The sequence below is a fragment of the Artemia franciscana genome, chromosome 2 (genome assembly GCF_032884065.1).
Source record: "Artemia franciscana chromosome 2, ASM3288406v1, whole genome shotgun sequence".
Classification (NCBI taxonomy): Eukaryota; Metazoa; Arthropoda; class Branchiopoda; order Anostraca; family Artemiidae; genus Artemia; species Artemia franciscana.
In genome coordinates, this window is record NC_088864.1 from 2,916,371 (window position 1) to 2,943,925 (window position 27,555).

A 27,555-nucleotide genomic window follows, 5' to 3' on the forward strand; every position below is an offset into this window, starting at 1 on the left:
TGAAAAAAATGTAGCTCTGAAAAGTACAAAAATGCTTGAAGCCGGCAAATATTGTCCATGAAGAAAGACTGAAAGTAAGCCGTTTTGGTTGTTTATTCCGGTCCGGTAGGTAAAGAGACGTAGACGCAAATAACTTTGTTTCCTCTGCATCTATCGTAGTTGATATTATCAGAAAAGAATCAAGTATTATGAAATGTGAACAAAGAAAATTGTTCTATGTCAAAAGTAAAAAGCAATTATTTAAAATTAACAAGAGAATTTTCCGAATTTTTGTAAGAAATGACTTCCAGGATTCAAAATTGTTGTAAATCTACTTAAAAACAAGAGCTAAGAGCTCATATGGCACTTGTGACGAGGCGAGAAGAGCTAAGAGCCAAGATATCATATGGTATGAGCTCTAGCAAAATTCTATAAATCAATAGATTGATTTAAAAGGGAAAATAAGAGGCTTAATGCCGGTCAGGATTTAAAGTAAGAGCTCTGAGTCACGAAGTCCTTCTAAATATCAAAATTCATTAAGATCCGATCACCCACTCGTAAGTTTTCCTAATTTTTCCTCTCCCTTTAGCTCTCCAGATGGTCGAATCTGGGAAAACGACATTATTAAGTCTAATTGTGCAGCTCCCTGACACGCCTACTAATTTTCATCGTCCTAGCACGTCCAGAAGCACCAAACCCGCCAAATCACTGAGCCCCTCCCCCCAACTCCTCCAAAGAGAGCGAATCCAGTACGATTCTGTCAATCACGTATCAAGGACATTTGTTTATTCTATCCACCAAGCTTCATCCCGATTCCTCCACTCCAAGTGTTTTTCCAAGATTCCCCTTCCAACTCCCCCCAATGTCAAAAGATCTGGTCGGGATTTGAAATGAGAGCTCTGAGACATGGATTCCTTCTAAAAATCAAATTTCATTAAGATCCGATCATCTATTCATAAGATAAAAATACCCCAATTTTCATGTTTTCCAAGAATTCCGGTTTCCCCCTCCAACTCCCCCGATGTCACAGGATCTGTTCAGAATTTAAAATTAGAACTTTAAAGCACAAGATCCTTCTAAATATCAAATTTCATTAAGATCTGGTCACCCTTTCGTAAGTTACAAATACCTCAATTTTCAAAATTACCCCCACCCCAATTCCACCAAAGAGAGCAGATCTGGTCCGGTTATGTCAGTCACGTATCTTAGACAGGTTCCTATTCTTCCCATCCAGTTTCATACTGATCTCACCGCTTTAAGTATTTTCTAACATTTCCGGTCCCCCGAACTGCCCCCCTCCCAATTACGCTTGATCCGGTTGAGATTTAAAATAAGAGATCTGAATTACGAGGATCTTCTAAATATGAAGTTTCATGAAGATCTGATCACTCCTTCGTAAGTTAAAAATACGTAATTTTTTCTTATTTTTCAGATTTAGCCCCCCCCCCCCAATAGAGCGGATCCTTTCCAATTAATTAAATCACGTATGTAAGACTTCTGCTTATTTTTCCCAACAAGTTTCATCCCGATCCCTCCACTCTAAGTGTTTTCCAAGTTTTATGTTTCCCCCTCCCAACTCCCCACCCCCCAATGTCACCAGATCCGGTTGGGATTTAAAATAAGAGCTCTGAGACACGATATCCTTCTAAATATCCAATTTTATTCAGATCCGATCACCCGTTCGTAAGTTAAAAATACCACATTTTTTCTAATTTTTCAGAAATAACCCCCCCCCAACTACCCCAAAGAGAGCGGATCCATTCCGGTTATGTCAATCATGTATCTAGGACCTGTGCTTATCTTCCCCACCAAGTTTCATCCTGATCTAAGTGTTTTCCAAGTTTTAGGTTTCCCCCTCCCAACTCCCCCTCCCCAATGTCACCAGATCCAGTCAGGATTTAAAATAAGAGCTCTTAGACACGATATCCTTCTAAACATCAAATTTCATTGAGGTCCGATCACCCGTTCGTAAGTTATAAATACCTCATTTTTTCTAATTTTTCAGAATTACCCCCCCCCCCCCGCCCAGCAACCCCAAAGAGAGGGGATCCGTTCCGATTATGTCAATCATGTATTTGGGACTTGTGCTTATTTTTCCCATCAAGTTTCATCCCGATCCCTCCACTCTAAGTGTTTTCCAAGATTTTAGGTTTCCCCCCTCCAACTCCCCCCAATTTCATCAGATCCGGTCGGGATTTAAAATAAAAGCTATGAGACACAATATAATTCCAAACACCAAATTTCATTAAGATCCCATCACCAGGTCATAAGTTAAAAACACTTCATTTTTTCTATTTTTTCCAAATTAACCGGCCCCCCACTCTCCCCCAGATGATCAAATCGGGAAAATGACTATTTCTAATTTAATCTGGTCCGGTCCCTGATACGCTTGCCAAATTTCATCGTCCTAGCTTACCTGGAAGTGCCTAAAGTAGCAAAAATGGGACCGACAGACCGACAGACCGACAGAATTTGCGATTGCTATATGTCACTTGGTTAATACAAAGTGCCATAAAAACGATCAATCAGTTTGTTTATATGTTTTCTTTTAATACTTCCGTCAAGGGCTAGATAATGGTTTGAAAATTTTATTTTATTTTTGGTAAAAAGACTATATATTTTTCTGGAAAAGAAACAATTAAAAAGCATTATAAGTTTAGTTACTAGGCTTAGTCGAAATAGAAGAAGTTGTAGATTAACAAGCAGTAGAAAGTAAAAATAGAAGTTTGTCAGAAAAGTAAAATCTTTTTTAATTATTAAGGAATACATTTTTCCTCGTATGGCTGGTGTTTTACGGATAGCAGGATGACAAGTTTCCTCAAGTATGAAATTTATAGAATAATAAGGTTCATATGTTTTGGTTTGATATCCAAAAAGCTTTATCCACGCAAAAGAAAGAAAAAACAATATAAATTAACTTTTTAAAATACAAGAAAATACTGCAGGATAGAAAATCTTTATTCAAAGAAAAACCTAAAAAGCATACATCTGAAACACAGCTTCAGGGTTTACAGCTCTGTGTGAAAAGAATTGAACATTCCTCATAGTGGAACAAAACAGCTGTTATATATAACTGTATTTTCTTTTCTGAAATAAATTAAAACGGAGAATGACCTGGGGTATTATCTAAAGAGAGCCAGTAGACCTGAAGTCGGTTCTTGGGCACCCTGTTCAGGACTGTTCAGATCTAAAGTTTGAATAGGAGCGTGCTAACTTTGGCAGCCAAGGAATCTAAAGGAGCCTAAGGTTGAGTAGTACCGAACGCTAATTTCAGTGCTTAGGAAAATTAATATAGAAGAGATAACATGCAATTGCTTATGTAAAATTAATGAAGGCATATCTTACCCATTTTGGTGCTCAGGAAATTCAATAGAGTAATGTAGATGGCATGCTGAATTTTACTTTCTGAATTTTACTTTCTGGAACTGTTACGCTGAGACTGTAGGAAAACTAGGGACAAATCCTTTTTGATGTGTTAACTCCGACCCACACCCCCTCCACCAAGAAAAATTTAAACACATAAGAATTAAAACAAATAGTTTTTTACTTTTCCTTTTTTGATTTATAAAGAACCAAAAAGAAAATTATAAAAAGAACTTGTAAAAAGGAAGCTGTTGGATAAAAATATGCCTCACTTTCAATAGGATCTATCAAGAACGTATAAATAGGTTTTGCTTACCTACGAGAGAAGACACCCCGAACTCTGGAGCGCCAATTGAACTGGATAGGTGAAATATGGGTAGTTTTCCCGAAAAGTCCCATCAAGATTTTGAAAAAAGATTTTTAGTATTTTCATTAAAAACAAGCTTTTATGGAAAATTAAAGAAAAACAAAATTAAACCCCTAGGTTTTGAAAAAAAAACTTTTACCTCTGTCCCTATTTCTTGTTGATTGATGCCCCTGCCTAGACTAAAGACTTGAAAAAAAGCTTTTACGACGCCGGACTTCTTTGAAACTGTCTTCTGCTATTTATTTTTAAGGGAATAACGAAGACACAATTATAAGGAAAAAAATGAATAAAATGCTGACTAGTCAGATCCTGTGTTTTGATCGGCTTGGCGCCATGGAAGATGTTATATAGTAGCCGACACAAATACTAAACAGATATTGCAATACCTTTTTCTGTCCTTTCACTTGTTAGACTTAAACATAGGCTCAGTATTTACAGTACAATTTTGCTACATTTAAGTTTTTGTTTTCTAAAAGATAGTAGACAGTTTCAGGAAATAGCCAAAGGTGTTTTGTTCAAATGTAAGTTTGTCTACACAGTAAGTCTTTTTTAGTGAAGCAATAATCTTGGAAATCTTATAAATTTGCAATGGATAAAAAGTAATTTGTCGATAAAAAGTAAAGTTGAAAACGTACACTTTGAAAATTTTCTAACTATGAAGCTAAATAATGCAATAATATAAGCATCAAGTTGCTCATCTGTTCAGCTCTGTCAACCTAAAAATACAAAAAAACTTTTGTGCCGTTTAAAAGCGAAGCGGATTTAAAGCAGGAATCACAGTTTATCTAAAGATCCTTAGACAATAGGGTGTCTAAAATACCCAAAATTTCGTACCAAAAGCACAAAATAAAAAAAAGGGCATTTTTTTTGCTTGAATAAGGCTAGAGATGTTCAATAATTTGATAGCAATTTCAAGTCTATGTTCCGTTCATGTTTATGTTCCATGAGACATATCAAGCTATATGCTCCTTAAAGCTAATTTTCTAAGTTGATATGTTTCTTGGAAACTGGCCACAAGCTGAACATAATCTTATGAAACATTAGTCGTTAAATTATTAAATATGTGAAACTTTAATTCGATTGACCATCAAGCGTGAATTAAGCTCAGTGTTCTAATGACTGATTTATTTTGTTGTAGTAGCTACAATAATACAATACTGCCCTAGATGCGCTGAATTGGAAATTCTTTGTCCGAGGAGCACTGGTTAGATTCCTGGTGCGGCTGGTTATTTCATTGGTCTGTGTCGACCTGGCTTTAGATCTAATAAATGCAAGTAAAATATGTAATTTCCACTGTGGTACTTGACACACAGGCTATACAGATGTTTCGTGAGAATTTATCTAACTTACGAGCCCCTTCCTCGTTGATCCAACGACAGATGGGTTGAACCCCAGGATGAAACAGAAAACAAAATTAAAGATAGAATGAAGCAAAATTATTGATCTAAATGTAAAACATAAACATTTGAATAAATAATGGGTAAATAAAGCAATAAAGTTTTTGAATAAGTTTCCGAATAAATAAAGTTTTTAATGGTTTTAGCCAGTTTTGCCAGTTATTTCATTTAGGACAGAGGTCAGTGGCGTGACTCAGCGAGTTCAACCAGACTCGACCCAGCTCTAGATGGGTATCTGGAGAAATCTGGGGAGGCTAAGCAGAAAGGGTGTGCGAAAGCACAGGATGGCTGTCCCAGAGCTCCCCATTGCACTTCCTGACTGAAGGGTCACAAGCTGGAGATCAGCACCGTGGGTTTGGACCTTTAGGGTCTAGTACCTTTCTACTTACTTGCTTACTATAAAAGCTACAGTAAAAGCACGTCTAAATAGAATGAATGCCCACAATATGAGGGCAACGCAGATCTAGCTATAGAACATACTCACTTGCACAAATTTATTGCACTACTACTACTACACAATTACTAATAACTACTACACAATTAGTTATTACTACACAATTACTAATAACTCATTGCAGCCTCAAGCCCAGTGAGGGCAACAAAGTCACACACGCTCCTCTATTTCGATCTATTCAAAATTTCTCTTTTCCCACTCCCAAGAAGCTCAATTTTCCATTAAGTCATTGCCTATGACCTACCTCCGCCTCATTCGGGGACGACATGCTTTTCGTTTATTTTGGTAGATTTTGCTAGTAAGCTGATTCTGCAACCCTTGTGGTCTCGATTCTTTAAACTGCATAGCCTATATGGAATCAGTAGACGGGTCACCTTTGAAAATTGAACTTGCACATTTGGGTTACGAATTTGCAGATCTGGCAAATGCAAGACTTGATTTATAGTACTCTATTATTGCAACATGCGTTACCTTATGCTGTTACGCTAGGATTTGACTGAATTTGAATTTCGTTCAACAGCTGAATTTTATTTGCTAGTTGAATAAAAATCATTCAAGTAAATTTTTTGCTTCGCTTCTATTTTGGATTAGAGCTCACAAATTTAGATCTTTAGCTGGAAAATTGTGCTTCAAATATATAAGACTCCTTCTCCATGCACTGGCAAAAACATATGAATGACTTTATTTTTTAGGTATCTATTCAAATTTTGTGACAGCGCGGTAGATGAAATTAGGCCTGGGAGTTTTGTGGACTCCGGTTGTCCCAAGACTTTCTTCCTCGACGAGTGACGATACTTAAGGTAGCCATTCAGGAGGCTTGTTTTTTTGACAAGTTAGTATTGATGTCGTTTGAGTTTTTACATCAGTATTTCAACTATCCTTTTTTTCATAATCGGAATGGTTCTTTAGCTTCCCTTAGATATGGGGGTTCAGATTTAAGATAAAATTGTCAAGTAACAATTTTGAATGGATCTGCAAAAAGGCATCCTCGGGCTTGTTAAATCTGAGCTTAGCCATTTTTTAAAGATACTTCTGAGAGTCTGGCTGTCGATCAAATATATCGGCCAGTTGTCACATGACAACACTGCTTGGTTGTTTTCACTTGATAAAATTTTCCGTCTTCTGTTAGAACTTGGCTTTGTGGTGTAATTTTTACTGCAGGCATGATTTCATAGTGGAATTGGATGGAAGCTAAGGGGCTAAGACATCCTCTAAGATAGATCGAATCTCTTTGGAGGAATAGAATATAGAAAGAACTTCGATTAAAGGTAAAACACATGCTTTTGTTCGAAAAAAATCTTTTTTGACGGCTAGAGGCGGCTACAAAACTTGACTAAATTTGACCCCTATTAGCTGTATATTAAAAATTTTCGACTTAATAATTTTTTGACTTAAAAAGTACTGAATAATCTTCAAGAGTAACTAGAACTACTTACGAATAAGAGACGGTCTGCATTGAATAGCACTTCTGTAGCAGATGATTGCTTCTTCTAATCTGTCTTGGTTCTGAAGAAGAATGCCTCTGCAAAAAAAAAAAAAAAACTATTCGAAATTGCTGTAAAAAAATAGCGCAAAAAATATACAATTTCAATGACAAATCCGATTAATATCAGGATATTTTTTGTAGTTTCTTTTTTTCTAAATACTTTTTTTTTCACAGTCAATCCAGTGCACAAGTGTACCAGTCATAGGTCCAGCAGTTGTTTTCAAACCAGTCATTTTGTTCAGCGTAGTTGAAAAAAACCCCAATAATTATGCCTTTGGAGATACCAAGATCTCACACTGTCACTAAGGAAAGATCTTTAAGCTATAAAATCTGCCCGTTGTTTACGTATCGTATTTGTTATTGGGAAATATGCATACATTTTTCTGTGTGATTTTCTGCCGGGGGATTTCCCGTGTGGTGATTTGTCCATGTGGTGGGATGTTTTCGCGGGATGTACTTTTCAGGGCAAGTCCTAAACTTGGGGAATTCGCCAGAATTCTTATACAAAATTCTTTTTATATGTCTTGTTTTCTCTTTGCCAACTAATTTTTACCCGTGGAGATATTAAGGGTAATTGTCCGGGGTAAACTTTCACTGGGATTTAATTGTCTAAAAGATATTTTCGTGGGGGGGGGGGAGTGTTTCCGTTGAGCCAGATTTCCTGGCGTTAAAACAACGATCAGAAATTAGATTAAAAAATAAGTTTTTTCAACTGAAAGTAAGGAGAAATATTAAAATTTAAAACGTACAGAAATTATTACGTATATAATATATTACGTATTACGTATATTACGTTTTTTACGCTGAAGTTTAATTATGTCCCAATTCTTTACGAACGACTCCTGGAATATAAGGGTCGTTAATTTAGAACAATAAAAAGCTTTTTTTAAAAGTAATAAAAAAATTAGCGTGAAGAGCAAGAGGTTGAGGTGGGGGGCAGCCCCCTTCATATACGAAATAATTTCTGTCGTTTAATTTTTATTGCGGCTCCTCACTTTCAGTCGATTATATTGAATTAGCTCAATATATTGAACAAAACACAATACTGAACAATTAATGAATCAAGATGTATGTAATAAGGTATATTTTATGATTCGAAATATCTCAGGTTTTTTATGTTTGACACCCTAGGTATGACTCACTTAAGATCATGTTAATGAAGCACATAAATTTAAATTTCAAAGCTCTTTACTAAATGTGAAGCCTAATCTATACTGTAAAAAATTGCCCTAGAAAACCTTTTTCTAATCCTGTAATTACCCTTACCACAAAAGAAGACCTACAACCTTTAAAGACTGGATCTAAGAGTTCACCAATTGCTACGTCGTTAATTGTAGAAACTTTTGAAAAAGTAACTAGTATTTACAATTTATAAGGGAAATTACTTTACTTAATTGGTTCTGGTTCAATCTAAAGTTTGTCATTGCCTCTTTTCCCCGCTTTTCTTCAATGTGTCGTATGTATCAAAAAGTTTTAGCAGCTGTCTTGAAAGTTTCCTAGAAAACTCTTCACGAATGATTGGCCCCATTGAGCAAAGAAAATCGCCCCAAGAGCACACCTAATGATCTCTTATTCCTCAAGTGATACATCCACTAGAAAAGAGATCCATTATTTACCTTGTATGCTTTCGGGCTTTCGGATAAAGGAAAGCAGATTGAATTCTATTGTTCTGCTGATTACAATGACAGAAGATGTGTACCGTCTTACCAGCCAATTGTTTTTTAAGTGGGAACAACAGGATGGAACAAGAATTTCTTCCTAATTGATCGTGGAAAATATACTGTTTTTATGTGACCTTAGGAATGTTCCCAAAAACAGACTTTTCCTTAAAGACTTAATGCCGGAACTAGGGATGTGAAGGGGGTTATATATAACAACAAAAGGGGCAGAAGATATTCAAAGTATTTATTTTTACCTATAATCAAATGCGAATTTTTTACTCAGTTTTCTAATTTTTCTTAAGTATTTATTAATTATAACTTAACTTTTTAACCATGCTAATAGAGGTAGTCTCGCTAAGATCTCAATCATCTTTTATTCTTAAGATCTGTCACTGGTAAGGTACCACGAACAAGCATAATGGCTATTTGGGTTGTACTAGGTGAGTACAACTACCTTTCAGACACAGATTTTTATAGTATCGTCTTCAAACTGGAATGGCAATCAAGTTATACAAAAATGCTAAAACAACATAATACCCTCCAATAGTACCATTATTAGCTATATAAAATAATACCTAATGGTAAATATAGCCTCAAGGTCCATTAAACGAAAAAAATCTAATTTTTTTTTTATCTAAAAGAAATCGTACAATACCAATAGATCTCCCTAAATTTGGAAAGAATCCTAGAATAAGAAAATAATGAATCAAAAATTAAATAATTGCATTATCGACAGAACCTTTACATTCAGCGGTCGTAAATAACATTATTAAGTACTCATAGACTAAAATTACCAGATCCAGGGAGTATTATGCCTTTTTTGCAAATCAAAAACCGAAAGTATATGTTTTTTACTACATAGATGTTAACTAAAGTCTGAGGTGAGTTTCTTTGAGGTGGGAATTTTCCTGAAAATTCTGAAAAAAATCCTGGAAGAAAATCCTGCGCCCCCTTCATGGAAATTCTCTTCCCCCATGGCAAATTTCTCCATTGAAAGTTCAACACACAGCCATCTCCCGCCACCCCCTCACCTCAACCAAAAAAATCCCCCTGAAAGCGTCTCTACAGTTCCCAATAACCATTACTATACGTAAACACTGATCAAAGTTTGTAACTTGCAGCCCTTCCCACGCTGACTGCGGTGGAGTAAGTCGTCCCCAAAGACATAGTTGTTAGGTTTTTTGACTATGTCGAATAAAATGGCTATCTCAGGATTTTTGATCCGGTGACTTTGGGAAAAAATGAGCGTGGGAGGGGGCCTTGGTGCCCTCCGATTTTTTGATAACTTAAAAAGGGCACTAGAACTTTTAATTTTCGTCAGAACGAGCCCTTTCCCGACATTCTAGGACCACATGATCGATACAATAGCCCCTGAGAAAAGAAAAGAAAAACAAAAAAACAAACCAACAAATAAACACGCATCCGTGATCTGTCTTGTGGCAAAACATGCAAAATTCCACATTTTTGTAGATATGATCTTAAAACTTCTACTTTAGAGCTCTCTGATACGCTGAATCTGATAGTGCAATTTTCGTCAAGATTATATCACTTTTAAGAGGCGTTTCCCCCTATTTTACAAAATAAGGAAAATTTTCTCAGGCGCGCAACTTTTGATGAGTAAAACTGAACTTGATGAAACTTATATATTGAAAATCAGCATTAAAATGTCATTCTTTTGATGTAGCTATTGGTATCAAAATTTTATTTTTTAGAGTTTTGGTTTCTATTGAGCCGGGTCGCTCCTTACTACAGTTCGTTACCACGAACTGTTTGATAAGGTTATAAGTATTAAAAATATTATAGATAACAGCTATATAAACTGCATTGGTTTGATGCAATTCAACCTTAAACATAAACTGTGAGTTGGAAAAGTTGTTATTGAAGACATTACCATCGCAGTGTATAGAACACTCAATTGTAAGTGTTTAGTGATAACTATAAAATGATTTTTAAAGTGTTTTGAAAAGAATTTTTTTTTTAAAGCCCTGCTTTATATGAGATTTAAACAGCTTTAAAGGGCACTACAGGAAAAGGATTTACCTGAAGCAGAGAGACTAGCACGCTTTGCAAAATTAAATATAAAAAAAAACAAGTTTTGTCAGCTGAAAGTAAGGAGTGACATTTAAACTTAAAACGAACAGAAAATATTCCGTATATGAAAGGACTGCCTCCCCCCCCTCAGCGTCCCTTTCTTTACGCTAAGGTTTGACTCTGTTTCACACTTCTATTTTTTAAAACTTCTGCTTCTACTTTTTCTACAATAGCAATGCCTAAGTAAATAACGATGTTGGCACAACCTTTTTTTTTCTTTTCTTTTTTTTGTGGACCCGGGCACTTCATATCAAAAGAGCTGTCATACAAACTTCAAAAAAAAGTTCATTCGATTGGAAATTAAAGAAGCTAGTGCCCTTTTTAATAGTCAAGTGCAATTGGAGGGTAACTTGCCCCTCGTACCACGTCCTTAATTTACCCAAAAATATTCAATCGAGATTTTGATATAGTTATTTCGTTCAACGTAGTTAGAAGGTCTGGAAACTATGGATTTGAGGATGACAACCCTCCTACAGCCCTCAGGGTAAGGGTTGTAACTTATACCCTGGAGGCATATAAGGTCTTTTATAGACAGCGTTGTCGTAGAAACTTCAAAAAGGGCTGATCCGATTGGAAATTTATAAGACTAGTGCCCTTTTTAATATTCAAAAGTGATTGAAAGGCAACTAATTTCCTTCCCACGCCCTCCATTTTCCCAAACACTTCCTATCAAAATTTTGAGATAGGCATCTTGTTCAACGTAGTTGAAAGGTCCGGAAATTGTCTTTGAAGATGAACCCCCCCCCCCAACAGTTTTGAGGACAAAGTTTGTAAGTCATGCCCTGGGGGCATATAAGATTCTTATAGAAAGCGTTATCGTAGAAACTCCAAAAACGGATAGTTCGATTGAAAGTTGAGAGGGCTATTGCCCTTATTAATAGTCAAGAGTGATCGGAGGGCGAATACCCCCCATGCTTTCATTTCCCAAACACTTCCGACCAACATTTCGATATAGCCATTTTGTTCAACGTAGTTGAAGGGTCTGGAAATTTTGTCCTTGAGAAACCCCCAAACCCCCAAAGCCCTCAGGACTAAGGTTGTGAATGATACCCTTGGGCATATAAGGTCTTTAGAGACAACGCTGTCGCACAAACTTCAAAAAGGGTTCATTAGATTAGAAATTCAAATGGGATATTGCCCTTTTTAATAATCGAAAGTAATTGGAGGGAGAATCCCCTCCACGCCCATCATTTCTCCAAAGACTTCCCATCAACATTTTAATATAGCCATTTTGTTCAAGGTAGTTGAAAGGTCTGGAAATTATATCCTTGAGGATGACAATGCTCCCCCCAGCCCTCAGGACAAGGGTTGTAAGTCGTGCCCTTGGAAAATATAAGTTTTCATAGAAAATGTTTTGGTAGAAACTTCAAAAAGGGATCATTCGATTGTAAATTGAGAGGACCATTGCTCTTTTTATTAGTCGGAAGTGATCAGAAGGCAAATGATCCCCCCCCCACGCCCATATTTTCCCCAGACACTTCCAATCAAAATTTGGAGATAGCCATGTTGTTCAATGTATTTGAAAGGTCCGGAAATTGTCTCTTTAAGCATAAAAAATCCCTCCAGCCCTTAGGTTAAGGGTTGTAAGTTATGCCCTGGGGGCATATAAGGTTTTTCATAGAAAGGGTGGTCACATAAGCTTTGGAGAAGCTTATTGGATTGGTAATCAGAAGCTCTAATGCTCTTTTTAAGAGTCAAAGTGGCCGGAGGGCAGCTGCCCCCCACACACACACACACGTCGTATTGTCCCAAAATGTATCTAATAGAAATTTTGAGATAGCCATTTCATTCGAAATAGTTTAAATGTCATACAGAAAGGCCTTTGGAGTCGAATCAAACCCCAGATCCTAGGCGTAAGGATTGTAAGTTATGCCCAGTTCATATTTAAGGTTTTTATAGAAGAGATGGTTGTATAAACTTTAAAGGAGGCTCATTTGGTTATAGATTGGACGTTATTGTTCCCTTTTCAGAGTCAAAAGTGATGAAGGACAGCTAGCCCCCCCCCCCCCCCGACTACCCCTCTTCACCCAAAAAATCTGATTAAATTTGTGAGATAGCATTTTTGCTGAAAATAGTCCAAAGAACTAAAACAATGACAATAGGATTGACAGAACCCCCCAGTGCCCTGGGGATATGGTTGGAAGTCATGTCCTTGTATCATATAAGGTTTTCAATGGAATGGTTGGTCGCATAAGCTTCTGATGGTGCTCATTTAATTTGAAATTGGAAGTTATAGTACCCTTTTCAATAGTCAAAAGTGATTAGAGAGCAGCCAGCCCCCTCCCCACGCTCACCACTCCCCCAAAGGCATCCAATCAAAATTTGAAGATAGAAATTTGGATTATTGTTTTTGAAGAGTTCTTAAATTATGTCTATAAGAAGAACCCTCCCCCTCCCTGCCCCATTGCTCTCAGGGAAAGGGTTGTAAATAATGCCCTGGGGGCATATAAGGTTTTAAAAGAAAGGGTGGTTGTATATGCTTCGGAGGGGACTCATTGGATTTTTAATCTGAATTTCTAGCACCCTTTTAATAGCCAAATTGATTAGAAGATAGTTACCCCCCCCCCATTCCTCAACACGTCGTGTTTTCCCGAAATATATCGAAAAAACAAATTTTGAGACAGTCATTTTATCCAAAATATTCCAAATTTCATATAACAAGGCTTTTGCAGCTGAAATAAACGACCCCAAAAGCCTAGAGACGTGAGTTGTGAGTTGTTCAGCGGGGTATATACGGTTTTTATGGAAGGGATGGTTGTTTAGCTCTAGAAGAGGCTCATTTGGCTGAAAATTGGAAGTTCTAGTTCCTTTTTAAGCGTCAGAAGTGATGAAGGGCATTTAAACCCACCCTCCGCGACAACCTCTCTTTTCACCAAACGCATCTGATCGAAATTAGCAGATAGTATTTTTGTTCAAAACAGTCCAAAGAACATATAATGATGCCTCAAGGAGTGACGTAACTCCCCAGCGCTCTGGGGATAGGGTTATAAGTTATGCCAAGAAGGCATATAAGGTTCTTATGGAATGGGGCTGTATGAGCTTCAAATGGGGATTATTTGATTTGAAATTGGAAGTTATAGTGTCCTTTTTAAGAGTCAAAGTGATTTGAGAGCAACCAGCCCCCCGTCCATGCTCATCATTTCCCTTAACACCTCCAATCAAAATTTGGAGGTAACAATTTTATTCATCGTCGTTTCAAGGTTTCAGAATTTATGTCTGCGAGGAAGACAAAACCCCTCCCCCCTAGAGCTCCCTGGGTGTAAAACGAATAGAAATTACTCCGTATATTAAAGGGGCTTTTCTCTCCTCAACTCCTCGCTCTTTACGTTAAACTTTGACTCTTTCTCTCAACTTTACTTTTTAAGACAGTTAAAAACTTTAGAGTATAGATAGGGGCGTTGAGGAGGGAAAAGCCCCTTTAATATGCGGAGAAACTTCTGTTCGTTTTAAATTTTAACGTCGCTCGTTACTTTCAGTGAAAAAAACTTGTTTTTTTCATTTAATTTCTGAACATTTTTGAATTAATACAGTTTTTGATTTTGGCCGTCCGTACATGAATAATTAAAATGCAGTTTCCATATGAATTTTTTTTGGCTAAATGGCTTTTATGAGGGGGTTTTCCCCCTCGTTAATACCTTGCTCTTTAAGCTAAAGCTTAAGTTTTGTCCCAATTCCTTAAGAATGACCCCTGAATCACAAAGGCCGTAGAATAAATGATTGAAATTACTAAAAATACTTTAGCGTAAAGAGCGAGGTATTTAGGAAGAGATAAACTCCACTTATGTGTAATAAGTTTTGTTCGTTTTAAGTTTTAATGCTGCTTTTTACTTTCAGTTGAAAAAAGCTTTTCTATATTTACTTTTTCATTGTTTTTTTTATTAAATAATGCTAGAATATTCTGCGGCCCCTTCACGGAAATTCTCTTCCCCCATGACAAATTCCACCATGGAAACATCCTCCCACGTGGCCCCCTCGCCTCAACCCCTCCCCCCTTCAAACCAAAAAATCCTCCTGAAAACGTCTGTACACTTCCCAATAATCATTACTATATTTAAACACCGGTCATATTTTATAGCTTGCAGCCCCTCCCTGGGGGAGTAAGTCGTCCCCAAAGACATTGTTATCAGGTTTTGAACTAGGTGCCCTCCAATTTTTTCGGTCACTTAAAAAGGACACTAGAATTTTTACTTTCCGTTAGAATTAGCCCTTTCAGGAAATTCTAGCACGACTGGGTCGATACGATCACCCCTGGGGAAAAAAACAACAAATAAACACGGACCCGTGATCGGTCTTCTGGCAAAAAATACGAAATTCCACCTTTTTGTAAATAGGAGCTTCTACAGTTGGGTTCTCTGATACGCTGGATGCAATGGTCTGATTCGTTAAAATTATATAACTTTTAAGGGGTGTTTCATCCTTTTTTCCAAAATAAGGCAAATTTTCTCAGGCTCGTAACTTTTGATGGATAAGACTAAATTTGATGAAACATGTTTTCTCCTCCCTCTCCTCCCCCTATTTTCCTCAAACCGATGCAACAAGAACTTTGAGAGCAATTCTTTTATAAAGGGTTCAATGTTTCAAAGTTCTAGTTAATTTTTTAAGAGTCAAAAGAGATCCTAGAGCCAATAGTCCTCTCCCTCTCCTCACCCTATTTTCCTCAAACCCATACAACAAGAACTACGAGACAGCCATTTTCAAACAGTTCGTGGTAACGAACTGTAGTAAGGAGCGACCCGGCTCAATAGTAAACGAAACTCTAAAAAAGGAATTCTAAAAAACGGATAGCATCATTTGATGCTAAAAGATACATCAAAAGAATTTGATTTTCATGCTGATTCTAAATATATAAGCTTCATCAAATTTAGTCTTTGTCATCAAAAGTTACGAGCCTGAGAAAATTTGCCTTATTTCGGAAAATAGGGGAAAACACCCCCTAAAAGTCTTAGAATCTTAACGAAAATCACACCATCGCATTCAGCATATCAAAGAACCCTATAGCAAAAATTTCAAGCTCCTATCTACAAAAATGTGGAATTTCGTGTTTTTTGCCAGAAGACAAATCACGGGTGCGTGTTTATTTGTTTGTTTGTTTATTTTTTTTTTCTTTTCCCCAGGGATCATCGTATCGACCAAGTAGTCCTAGAATGTCACAAGAGGGCTCATTCTAACGGAAATGAAAAGTTCTAGTGCCCTTTTTAAGTGACCAAAATAATTGAAGGGCATCTAGGCCCCCTTCCACGCTCATTTTTTTCCCAAAGTCAACGGATCAAAATTTTGAGATAGCCATTTTGTTCCGCATAGTCGAAAACCATAATAACTATGTCTTTGGGAATGACTTACTCCCCCCAATCCCTGGGGGAGGGGCTGTAAGTTACAAACTTTGACCAGTGTTTACATACAGTAATGGTTATTGGGAAGTGTGCAGACGTTTTCAGGGGGATTTTTTTGGTTTGGAGGGTGGGGTTGAGGGGAGGGGGCTATGTGGGAGGATATTTCCTTGGAGGAATATGTCATGGGGGAAGAAAAATTCAATGAAAAGGGCGCAGGATTTTCTAGCATTACTATAAAAAAACAATGAAAAAATAAACATGAAAACTTTTTTTCAATTGAAAGTAAGGAGTAGCATTGAAACTTAAAACGAACAGAGATTATTACGCATATGAGGGGTTGTAAAAATACTTTATTATAAAGAGCTAGGTATTTAGGAGCAGATAAATACCTAGCTCTTTATGCTAAAGTATATTTAGTAATTTCAACTATTTATTCTACGGTCTTTCTGATTCAGGGGTCACTCTTAAAGAATTGGGACAAAACTTACGATTTAGTGTAAAGAGCGAGGTATTAACGAGGGTACAAACCCCCTCGTATACATAATAAAAATATAAGAATATAAAAGTTGGTTACGTAAGTTAATTCTTAAGTTACCTATATTTTTTACTAATAAAAAAGTTCGTTAAAAATTAAAAGTTCTAGTTGCCTTTTTAAGTAACCGAAAAATTGGAGGGCAACTAGACCTCTTTCCCCACCCCTTATTTCTCAAAATTGTCTGATCAAAGCTAAGAGAGAGCCCTTTTGCCAAAAAAAGAATTAATATACAAATTTCATTTTAATGATTTATGTGCGTAGAGCCAAAATCAAACATGCATTAATTCAAAAACGTTCAGAAATTAAATAAAAAAACTAGTTTTTTTAACTGAAAGTAAGGAGCGACTTTAAAACTTAAAACGAACAGAAATTACTCCGTATATGAAATGGGTTGTCCCCTCCACAATCCCTCGCTCTTTACGCTACTTTTTAAAATAATTAAAAGCTTTAGCGTAAAGAGAGATGGATTGCGGAGGGGACTTACTGCATTATGAGTGGTAAGCGACTGTCGATATTTGAATTGTGCTTAGGTGTTAAACTTAGGTCTGCAAAGCCTGGGGCTAGTAGGGCGTTGTAACCCCCAGAACTTACATTTGAGCCTTTGAAGGGTAGTATGAGCATGCATAGCATAAAGATATTTTAAAGCAATATTCTACTTTCCTCTGCAATGAAATTTTAGCGACTGGATTAGCCTATCTGCTTCCTCATCAACACCCCGCTCTTTACGCTAAAGTTTGACTCTTTTTCTTAACTCTGCTTTTTAAAACAGTAAAAAACTTTAGCGTAAAGAGTGGGGCGTTGATGAAGAAGCATCCCGTTTCGTATACGAAGTAATTTCTGTTCGTTTAAAGTTTTAGTGTCGCTCCTTACTTTCCGTTAAAAAAACTTGTTTTTTTATTTAATTTCTGAACGTTTTTGAATAAATGCATGTTTTGATTTTGGCTCTCCGCAGATGAATAATTAAAACGAAATTTGCATATTTATTTTTTCGGCTGATTGGCTTTCTCATAGTTTTGATGGAATGATTTCGAGAGAAAAAGGAGCGAGGGAGGAGGCCTAGTTGCCCTCCGATGTTTCGGTTACTTAAAAAGGCAACTAGAACTTTTAATTTTTACGAATCTTTTTTATTAGTAAAAGATATACGTAACATACAAATAAGCTTACGTAACGAACTTCTGTATTCTCATTTATTTCTTATTACGTATATAAAGGGGTTCACCCCCTCTTCAGTACCTCGCTCTTTACACTAAAGCTTAAATTTTGTCCCAATTTCTTAAGAATGACCCCTGAATCACAAAATCCTTAGAATAAATAGTTGAAATTACTAAAAATGCTTTAGCATAAAGAGCGAGGTATTAGGAGGAGGTCAGCCCATCATATGGGTAATAATTTCTCTTTGTTTTAAGTTTTAATGCTTCTCCTTACTTTCAGTTAAAAAAACTTTTTCATATTTATTTTTCGTTTTTTTTTTTAAATGCTAGAGAATCCTGCGCTCCCTTCATGAAAATTTGCCTCCCCCATGACAAATTCCTCCAAGGTAAGTTCCCCCAACATATCCCCCTCTTCTCACCCCCCCCAACCTAAATATCCCCTTGAAAAAGTCTGTACACTTCCAAATAACCATTACTATATGTAAGCACTAGTCAAAGTTTGTAACTTGTGGCCCCTCCCACGGGGACTGTGGGGGAGTAAGTCGTCCCCAAAGACATAGTTATAAGGTTTTTTGACTACGCTGAGTAAAATGGCTATCTCATAATTTTGATCCAATGACTTTGGGAAAATAATTAGCGTGGGAGGGGGCCTAGGCACCCTCCAATTTTTTGGTCACTTAAAAAGGGCACTAGAACTTTTCATTTCCGTTGGAATGAGCCCTCTCGCAAGATTCTAGGACCACTGGGTCGATATGATTACCCCTGGGGAAAAACAACAAAAAAACAAACAAACAAATAAACACGCATCCGTGATCTGCCTTCTGGCAAAAAATACAAAATTCCACATTTTTGTAGATAGGAGCTTGAAACTTCTAAAATAGGATTCTCTGATACGCTGAATCTGATGGTGTTATTTTCGTTAAGATTCTATGACTTTTAGGGGTTGTTTACCCCTATTTTCTAAAATATGATAATTTTCTCAGGCTCGTAACTTTTGATGGGTAAGATTAAACTTGATGAAACTTATATGTTTAAAATCAGCATTAAAACGCAATTCTTTTGATGTAGCTATTGTTTGAATTGTTTGTAAGTTCACCAGAACTGTTTGATAATAAAATGTTTACGTCTTTTTTCAAGCTGATGCAAGCCGACATAATGAAATCATGTTGGCTATAAGATGACTAATGCAGTACTATTGTCGACAAGATCTTGATATGCTAAAAATTTCAGTGAAGCTTTTGTTAATAATGTCGCAGAAAGATAACAGGATATTTGGTTGTAGCCTAATCTTCCATGCTCAGCGGTCTGTAGCTTGGTAACGCCATGAAAAAGAAATCTGGAAGTCTTTTCTGGTATGGGGATCTTGAACTAGAGAAAAAATTACTTCCGAAGTTTGAAAATTTTCAGTGGTTCTGAAGAAAAAATGAAAATCCTTTTATTCTAGCCTATTATTGAAAAAAGGGTTCTTGTGTATTATTCAGAACACTCTCAATAAGTGAAGTTAAGTACATTTTAATTAAATATCTTATATATAGAGGTGATTAGGTTAGGCTAAGTTATGTATTATATAATCCACCCCACCCCACCCCCTAATGTGCAAATATATAACCTAATCTTTTGATAAAGCTAGTTGAAATATAACAAAATTTGATGAAAATATAATACTTTATCAAGAAAATTGTAAAAATATAACTTAGAATTATGTACCCAGAACGTAAAAATGTCGTTAAGGCAAATCCAAAAAATTGTAAAATTACAACTTAGAATTATATACGCAGAACGTAAAAACGTCGTCAAGGCAAATCTCAAATCTTCATTTCAAATCCATGTTCAGAAACTATCTTCTATCACTATGCGTAGCAAACTAAACTGAGTTTTGTCTTTGTGGGTGTAAAACCGGATTTTCTCATCAAATGTACCTGCATCGTAGTTTGTTTCACGAAAGAACCTAATTTCACTTATTGAGTGTGCTCCGAATAATACACAAGTACCAAAAAAAGAAACAAAACGAATTTGTTTTAGCACTAAAAGTAAACTTCACAGAGACTACTATCTCAAACTCATTTAGAATATGAAACTAATCTCGAAACTACATATAGAAAACTCGGAGGATCTCTTGAAAATTATCCTGGAAATTTTAATATAGAAATCTAAAGTTTAGATCTTTGTGAAATAATTTTTTGCATTTTTTTTTTCAATTTTTTTCAAATTCGAATTTTTAATATTTGAATATCCAGATTCCTTCCCCCCTAACACATGTCAAACTGCCCAAACGCTTCGATGGTACTACTACAAGCTTTCACTTCAGGCTAAGTTTGGTGTACGTCCCTTTCTGGTAAATCTGGTAAAGCTTGGGCCTAAACATAGACTAAAATTGGTGAATTACAAATTCACCAGAAAGGGAGATCTATCAAACTTGACCTGAAGTGAAAGCTTGTAGTAGTACAATCAAACCATTTGGATGCAGTTTGACATGTGTTTGGGGAGAAGGAATCTGAATATTCTTGTCATCCCGATATCTTAGCAAAAAGAGATTGCCAGATCGCGGTCAAACTTGGTACTAGCATTCTAATTAGGGCGATGTTTATTCAGACCCTAGTAAGGGATATTAGAGATAAAAAAAAACTCAATCTAAATTTTCTGAGGGGTGGAAATGAAGGCATTTCGTCATCGCAACAGAAGCGGTTGTCGGATGGAAGCCATACGTGAAAGGTAAGTAGAAATAATTTTTTAGATATACATTTCTGGAGTCTATATAACTTATTTTGAGGGGCGGGGTCCTTAAATTCTTTTCATAAAACACTTACCAAAAGAATCTATTGGATACTGATCGACGTAGTCGTCGTAATTATTAGTATTTGTATACAAATTACTCCCGAACCTAGATAATCATTTTCTATTCTCTCAATAGAAAGAACCATTATCGTATTTGGGTTTTGGCCTTTGTAGAATATTAACCTTGAATTAAAACAATCATCCACTATCTCCGTTATTTTTCTCCTTGTAACTTTTTCCTTGCATTACTTTGGGTTTTACAAGTCTACTATGATCAACGGCAGATTGTTTAAGCTTGCCTTTGACCACAACACAACAATAAAGCCTGAGTTCACAAACCATTTTTCTCATTAAGCGTCAAGGTTTCCCCTAATTTATAAATAGGGAAAATCATATTTTGCCCCATGCTGCCTTGTGCTTTGACGCGAAACAATATACCAATTATTTCCAAGGCCAGCGATCGCATCTTATTACCAAAGACCTACCAAAAGGGCAATATAATTTACTAGTTATATTCTTTCCCCTGTGACTTCTTTTATTTGGATAAAGTACCATGACAACAATGTAAAAGGTACGGATTATTTTGTATAAGTACCTAGATACCATAATTAGTAGTCGTTTCTATAGCAAACTCTATCAACTAGGATCAAAGGCAACGCTCTGCTGTAGCCTGTTTAAACTATCTAATCATTTTTTTTACATAATTGTAACACCCAAAACAGACTAAAACTTTTTTTTTCTTTTGCCTGCAGCTTATTGGGCATGCACAATGAGCAAGTTTAACCTTGGAGCTCAAAATATTAAAATAAAAATTCTGCCTTGGTGATCTTGTGAGGAAACATGTTTTTGAAACAAAGATTGGCTGTATCGATTTTTAGCCCACAAGATTCGAATTTATCGCTAATCTACTTAAAAATTACAGAGGATATAGGTAAAGCCAAAGGGAACTTTTAAGACAAAGAGTTAAGTGAAATAAATCCAGTTATATTGACACCCTATTTTTCCTTCTTTTTTTATTTGACAATAGCAGTCTTTCTTTTAAATTTCCATGAATTGGATTTATTTTATGATAAAAAGATTTACAACAAAATAGACTAATAAAATATTCTTATTATGAAGAGGGTAAATTAACTATTTTACTAAATTCTGTCAAATTACCACCTTCCATAAAAGTCCATAAACTTGCTTGATTCATAAAAATATAAAATAAAAAAAAACTAGTTTTTTTAACTGAAAGTAAGGAGCGACATTAAAACTTAAAACGAACAGAAATTACTCCGTGTACGAAAGAGGCTGTTCCCTTCTCAAAGCCCCACTCTTTACGCTAAAGTTTGACTCTTTCTCTCAATTCTAATTTATTAAACAGTAAAAAACTTTAGCGTAAAGAGCGGGGCTTTGAGAAGGGAAAAGCCCCTTTCATACAAGGAGTAATTTCTGTTTGATTTAAGTTTTAATGTTGCTCCTTACTTTCAGTTAAAAAACTAGTTTTTTTTTATTTAATTTCTGAACGTTTTTGAATTAATGCATGTATAATTTTGGCTTTCCGCACATAAATTATTAAAATGAAATTTGCATATTAATTCATTTTTTTGGCTAAATGACTTTCTCCTAGTTTTGATGACACGATTTTGAGAAATAAGGGGCGGGGAAAGAGGCCTAGTCACCCTCCAATTGTTCGGTTACTTAAAAAGGCAACTAGAATTTTTTATTTTTAACGAAGGTTTTTTTTTAGTAAAAATATACGTAACTTAAGAATTAACTCACGTAACAAACTTCTATATTCTTATGTTTTTATATGAGGGGGTTTGTCCTCTCGTTAAACCTTGCTCTTTACGCTAAAGCTTAAGTTTTTTCCCAATTCTTTAAGAATGACCCCTAAATCAAAAAGGCAGTAGAAAAAATAGTTGAAATTACTAAAAATACTTAGGCATAAAGAGCGAGGTATTTAGGAAGAGAAAAACCCCTCATATGCGTAATAAACTCTCTTCGTTTTAAGTTTTAATGCTACTCCTTACTTTCAGTTGAAAAAACTTTTTATAGTAATGCTATAAGTTTTTTTTATAGTAATGCTAGAAAATCCTGGGCCCATTTCATTGAATTTCTCATCCCTTATGACATATTTCTCCAAGGAATGATCCTCTCACTTAGTCCTCAACCTCACCCTGCCCCCAAACCAAAACATCCCCCGGAAAATGTCTGTATACTTCCCAATAATTATTACTGTATGCAAGTTTGTAACTTGCAGTCCCTCTCCCAGGGACTGTGGGGGAGTAAATTATCCCCACAGAAATAGTTATTATAGTTTTCGACTATGCTGAACAAAATGGCTATCTCAAAATTTTGATCCGTTGACATTGAGAAAAAAATGAGCGTGGGAGGGGGCCTAGGTGCCCTCCAATTTTTTTGTCACTTAAAAAGGGTACTAGAACTTTTCATTTCCATCAGAATCAGCCCTCTTGCGACATTCTACGACCACTTGGTCGATACGATGACCCCTGGAGAAAAGAAAAAAAAACAAATAAACACGCACCCGTGATCGGGCTTCTGGCAAAAAATAGGAAGTTCCACATTTTCGTAGATAGGAGCTAGAAGCTTTTGCAATAGGGTTCTCGGATACGCTGAATGTGATGTTGTGATTTTCGTTAAGATTCTATGACTTTTAGGGGGTATTACCCCCTACTTTCGAAAATATGGCATTTTAATTTCATTCTACGGCAAATAATTTCTGAACGTTTTTGAATTAATACATGTTTTGATTTTGCCTCTCCGCACATGAATAATTAAAGCAAAATTTGCATATCAATTTTTTTTTTCGGCTCAATGGCTTTTTCTTAGCTTTGATCAGACGATTTTGAGAAAAAATTGTTGGGGGAGGAGTCCTAGGTGCCCTCCAATCTTTTGGCTACTTAAAAAGGCAACTAGAACTTTAATTTTTTACGAAGGATTTTATTAGTAAAAATATACGTAACTTACGGTAGTGAACTTCTAAATTCGTATTTTCTTATTACGTATATGAGAGGGTTTGCCCCCTCGTTAATACCTTCCTCTTTACACTAAAGCTTAAAGCTTAAGAATTACCCCTGAATTACAAAGGCCGTAGAATAAATAGTTTAAATTGCTAAAAATACCTCAGCGTAAAGAGCGAGGTATTTAGGAGGAGATGAAACCCTCGTCTGTGTTATAATTTTTGTTCGTTTTAAGTTTTGATGCTGGTCCTTACGTTCAATTGAAAAAAACTTGTTTATATTTATTTTTTCATTGTCTTTCTTTTTTAAAAATGCTAGAAAATCCTGTGCCCTCTTCATGGAAATACTCTTCCCCCTTGACAAATTCCTCCATTGAAATATCCTCTCACGTAACCCCTCCTCTCAGCCCCCCCCCCAAACAAAAAAAACTGAAAACGTCTGTACACTTGCCAATAACCATTACTATATGTAAACAATGGTAAAAGTCTCTAACTTGCAGCCCTCCCATGGGGACTGTGAGGGAGTAAGTCGTCCTCAAAGACACAGTTATTAGGTTATTCGACTACGCTGAACAAAATGGCTATCTCAAAATTTTGATTCGTTGACTTTGGGAAAAATGAGCGTGTGAGGGGGCCTATATACCCTCCAATTAATTGATCACTTTAAAAGGACACTAGAACTGTTAATTTACGTTATAATGAGCCCTCTCGCGACCTCCTACCACTTTGTCGAACACTTAGTCGACATGATATCCACTGGAAATAAAAAAACAAAACAAAAAAATAAATAAACAAATACACACCCGTGATCGGGCTTCTGGCAAAAAATGCGAAATTCAACATTTTTGTAGATAGGAGCTCGAAAATTCTACAGTAGGGTCCTCTGATGCGCTGAATGCGATGGTGTGATTAAGATTCATTAAGATTTTATAACTTTTAGGGAGTTTTTCCCCCTATTTTCTAAAATAAGCCAAATTTTCTCAGGCTCGTAACTTTTGATAGTAAAGATTAAATTTGATGAAACTTGTATATTTAAGATCAGCATAAAAAATTTGATTCTTTTATGTATCTATTAGTATCAAAATTTTGCTTTTGAGTTTCGTTTACTATTGAGCCGGGTTGCTCCTTACTACTGTTCCTTACCACGAATCTGTTTGGTTAAGGTCAACCATACTTCAGGTTATTTGAAGAATTTGAGAGTCTTATTTGCTGATTTCTTGATTTCTTATTGTATTATTTTTGCTGATGACTTGTTTTGTCGTATTTGCTGATGATACTGCTTGGTGCGTCAAGGCCCAACCGACACGAAAGATGAATCAATATCTATTGTCCTGAGTGATTTTTTAAGGAAAAATCGATTCCATCCACAAACGTTAATTCGGTGGCAACAGATGGGGCTCCTGTCAGGGTCGGGTGATATCGTCGGTTAATAAGCCATCTTAAAAAAATTATACCAGAGGTAACTGCAATTCACTGTGTCATCCACTGACAACATCTAGTAGCAAAAAGTTTGAGTGAGAAGGTGCACCAATCACTTCAATTTGTGATTAATACAGTTAACAAAATAAAAAGCAATGCATTGAATACGTGTTTATTTCTACAATTGTGTGATGAAGATGATGAAGAATTTCAACCATTGCTCTTATATACTTAAGTACACTGGTTATCGAAGGGTGCATGTTTAACATTATTTTACTCATATTTTAAATCAGCATTAGAGTTTCTGGAAAGTAAACATCCAGATTTAAGAGAAAATTCGAAAGTAGACATCGCCTATTTGACAGATTTGTCCAAAAAAACTAACGACATTAACATAAAACTAAAAGGGGACACTCTCAATTTAATAAAAGGAAAGGGTGTAATTTCAGCTTTTCTTGAAAAATCGAAATATATGAAGCAAAACAATAGTCGGCGCGAATTTTCCCAGTTTTTAAACTTCTAACGGGTAGGTTGCCTTGATAAGGATATTCAGACAAACGTTCAATATTTAATTGCCCTGCATGATGACTTCAAAAAAGATTTGGTGATATTCTGACGTTGGAAATACCACCATGGATCATAAATCCATTGTATGAAACGAAATTGAGCAATGTTATATTAAAAGAGGAGCTATTCGAGCTTAGCACTAATGAGGAGCTGAAGGTGAAATTTAAAAGGGGGTATCGAATATTTTGGTTGCAGGCAGAAATACCCAAAAAATACCCTGAACTGTGTTTAATTGCGAGAAAGCTTTTGATAGTGTTTCTTTCGTCATATCTTGTCGAAAAGAGTCTTAGCGTCGTTACAAACCTTTTAACGGAAAAAAGGAGCAGTTTGAATATCACAGAACGGGGAGATGCGGTTATTACTATCCAAATTGAACACAAATTGAACTCAGCCACAAAGCAAATTTTCATGGGTGGATCAGATCCTCACATTTTTGTCGAGTTTAGGAAATATGGTAGAAATGTAGCTGATAGGGGTCCAGAGGAACCATTAAACTTTTTAAAGGGGTCTATGAAAAAAAAATTAGGAAACCTCTGGTCTATCTAGATCTCTAAACGATTTTTTTTTCTTCTCCTTGGTATATTGGAAAAAAAACCTACAAAATTATTTTGCTTGATTTATAGCAAAAATTAATTCAAAGTTATTGTTCAATATGTTTTCGTTCATATATTTCTTTATATTTCATATATTTTATATTTATTATTTTATGTTTATTTTATATTTTATTTTATATTTTTTTTTTATTTATTATATTTGATATGTATATTCCTTTTATTTTCTTGTTGTCCGGTGGCTTGTTTAACTTTTGCGATTACTCTGATATTCTATCAATGATATGTTATAATGATATGATATCTGACATCACTAGCTATTGTGTCTTCTTTTCTCTTTCTTGTTATTATTATTATTTCTATTGTGCCTGCCCATTTTTGAGTTCTTTGGCTACCGGGTATGTGTTGTTATTTAGCTTTTAATATTTAGAATTCAGATATCACATAAGTTACCTACTTACTAACTTACTATACCACTGACTTTCTTGATTTTGTTTCGAATTTTCATCAAAGTTAGTAAATTTTCAGTTTTAAGCAAACCAATTTTACGAAATTCTATTTTACAATGTTTTTTAGTTTACCAGTTTTACCAAATTTGACTTTTACTTTTGCCTACATTAACTTGAATATTACAAAGTAAACTTAAAGATTAAAATTCTCGTTTTGTCCATTTACTAAATTTATTCTAAATCTGTTCAACTAAGGCTTTAGTGAGAATAGATCCTATTAGTAGATCTACAAAATATTTAAGGTCCATGGCAAGATTAATGTTTGTGCAAAAGTTACTAAGAAAAGTCTTAAGCTGATGAAATCAAAAAACAAATGCTATTTCCGGTTAGTTTCTATGCACCAATCAACCTTCGCCAAAAAGATTCCAAGTTATTTCGCATTTGCATGTGCAATTCAGTACGGAAAATGTTCTTAGAATTATTAATTATCAACTTGGTCGAATTAGCTCTTGAAAAAAAAAACAACTTTGGGCTCAATACTTAAAATCTTAGCTAATTTTTGGCAGTAATATTCTTTTGTAGGAATACCCGGAATACGTAAAGAATTAACAGTCGATATAAGGGATTGACATCAGACTTATAAATATTAAATAAAAAAAGGGTTTTCAACTAACAATAAGTAGCAAAACTAAAACTTAAAACGAATAGAAACTATTCCGAATTTTAGGGGGGCTGCCAACTCCTCTCAATAAAATTTTCCCAGGCTCGTAGCTTTTGATGGGTAAGCTTAATGAATTGTATAGGCTGTGTTTAGAATCAGCAAAAATATTCTTTTGATGTATCAACTATTATTAAAATACCGTTTTTACAATTCCGGTTACTATTGCTAGAATTCAGCCCTCCACTTAGATTTTGCTACGATAAACGGTTTGATGATGTAAGTGGAGTTTTCAAACTAGCTTCTGAAGGCTTCTGAAATTGCACAATTAGAAGTGAGTAACAGGCAATACTTAAA

General features: G+C 35.6%; 1 protein-coding gene across 3 annotated transcripts in view; it reads right to left on the minus strand.

The window, feature by feature from the left end:
- The window catches only part of LOC136035983 (protein O-mannosyl-transferase Tmtc2-like), a 213,087-nt gene that overhangs the window by 75,824 nt on the left and 109,708 nt on the right, over window positions 1-27,555 (minus strand). For all 3 annotated transcript variants that reach the window (XM_065717905.1, XM_065717889.1, XM_065717895.1), the window contains exon 8: window positions 6,997-7,082. In XM_065717905.1, the coding sequence (XP_065573977.1) occupies window positions 6,997-7,082 (86 nt within the window). The remainder of the gene's footprint in view (window positions 1-6,996; window positions 7,083-27,555) is intronic.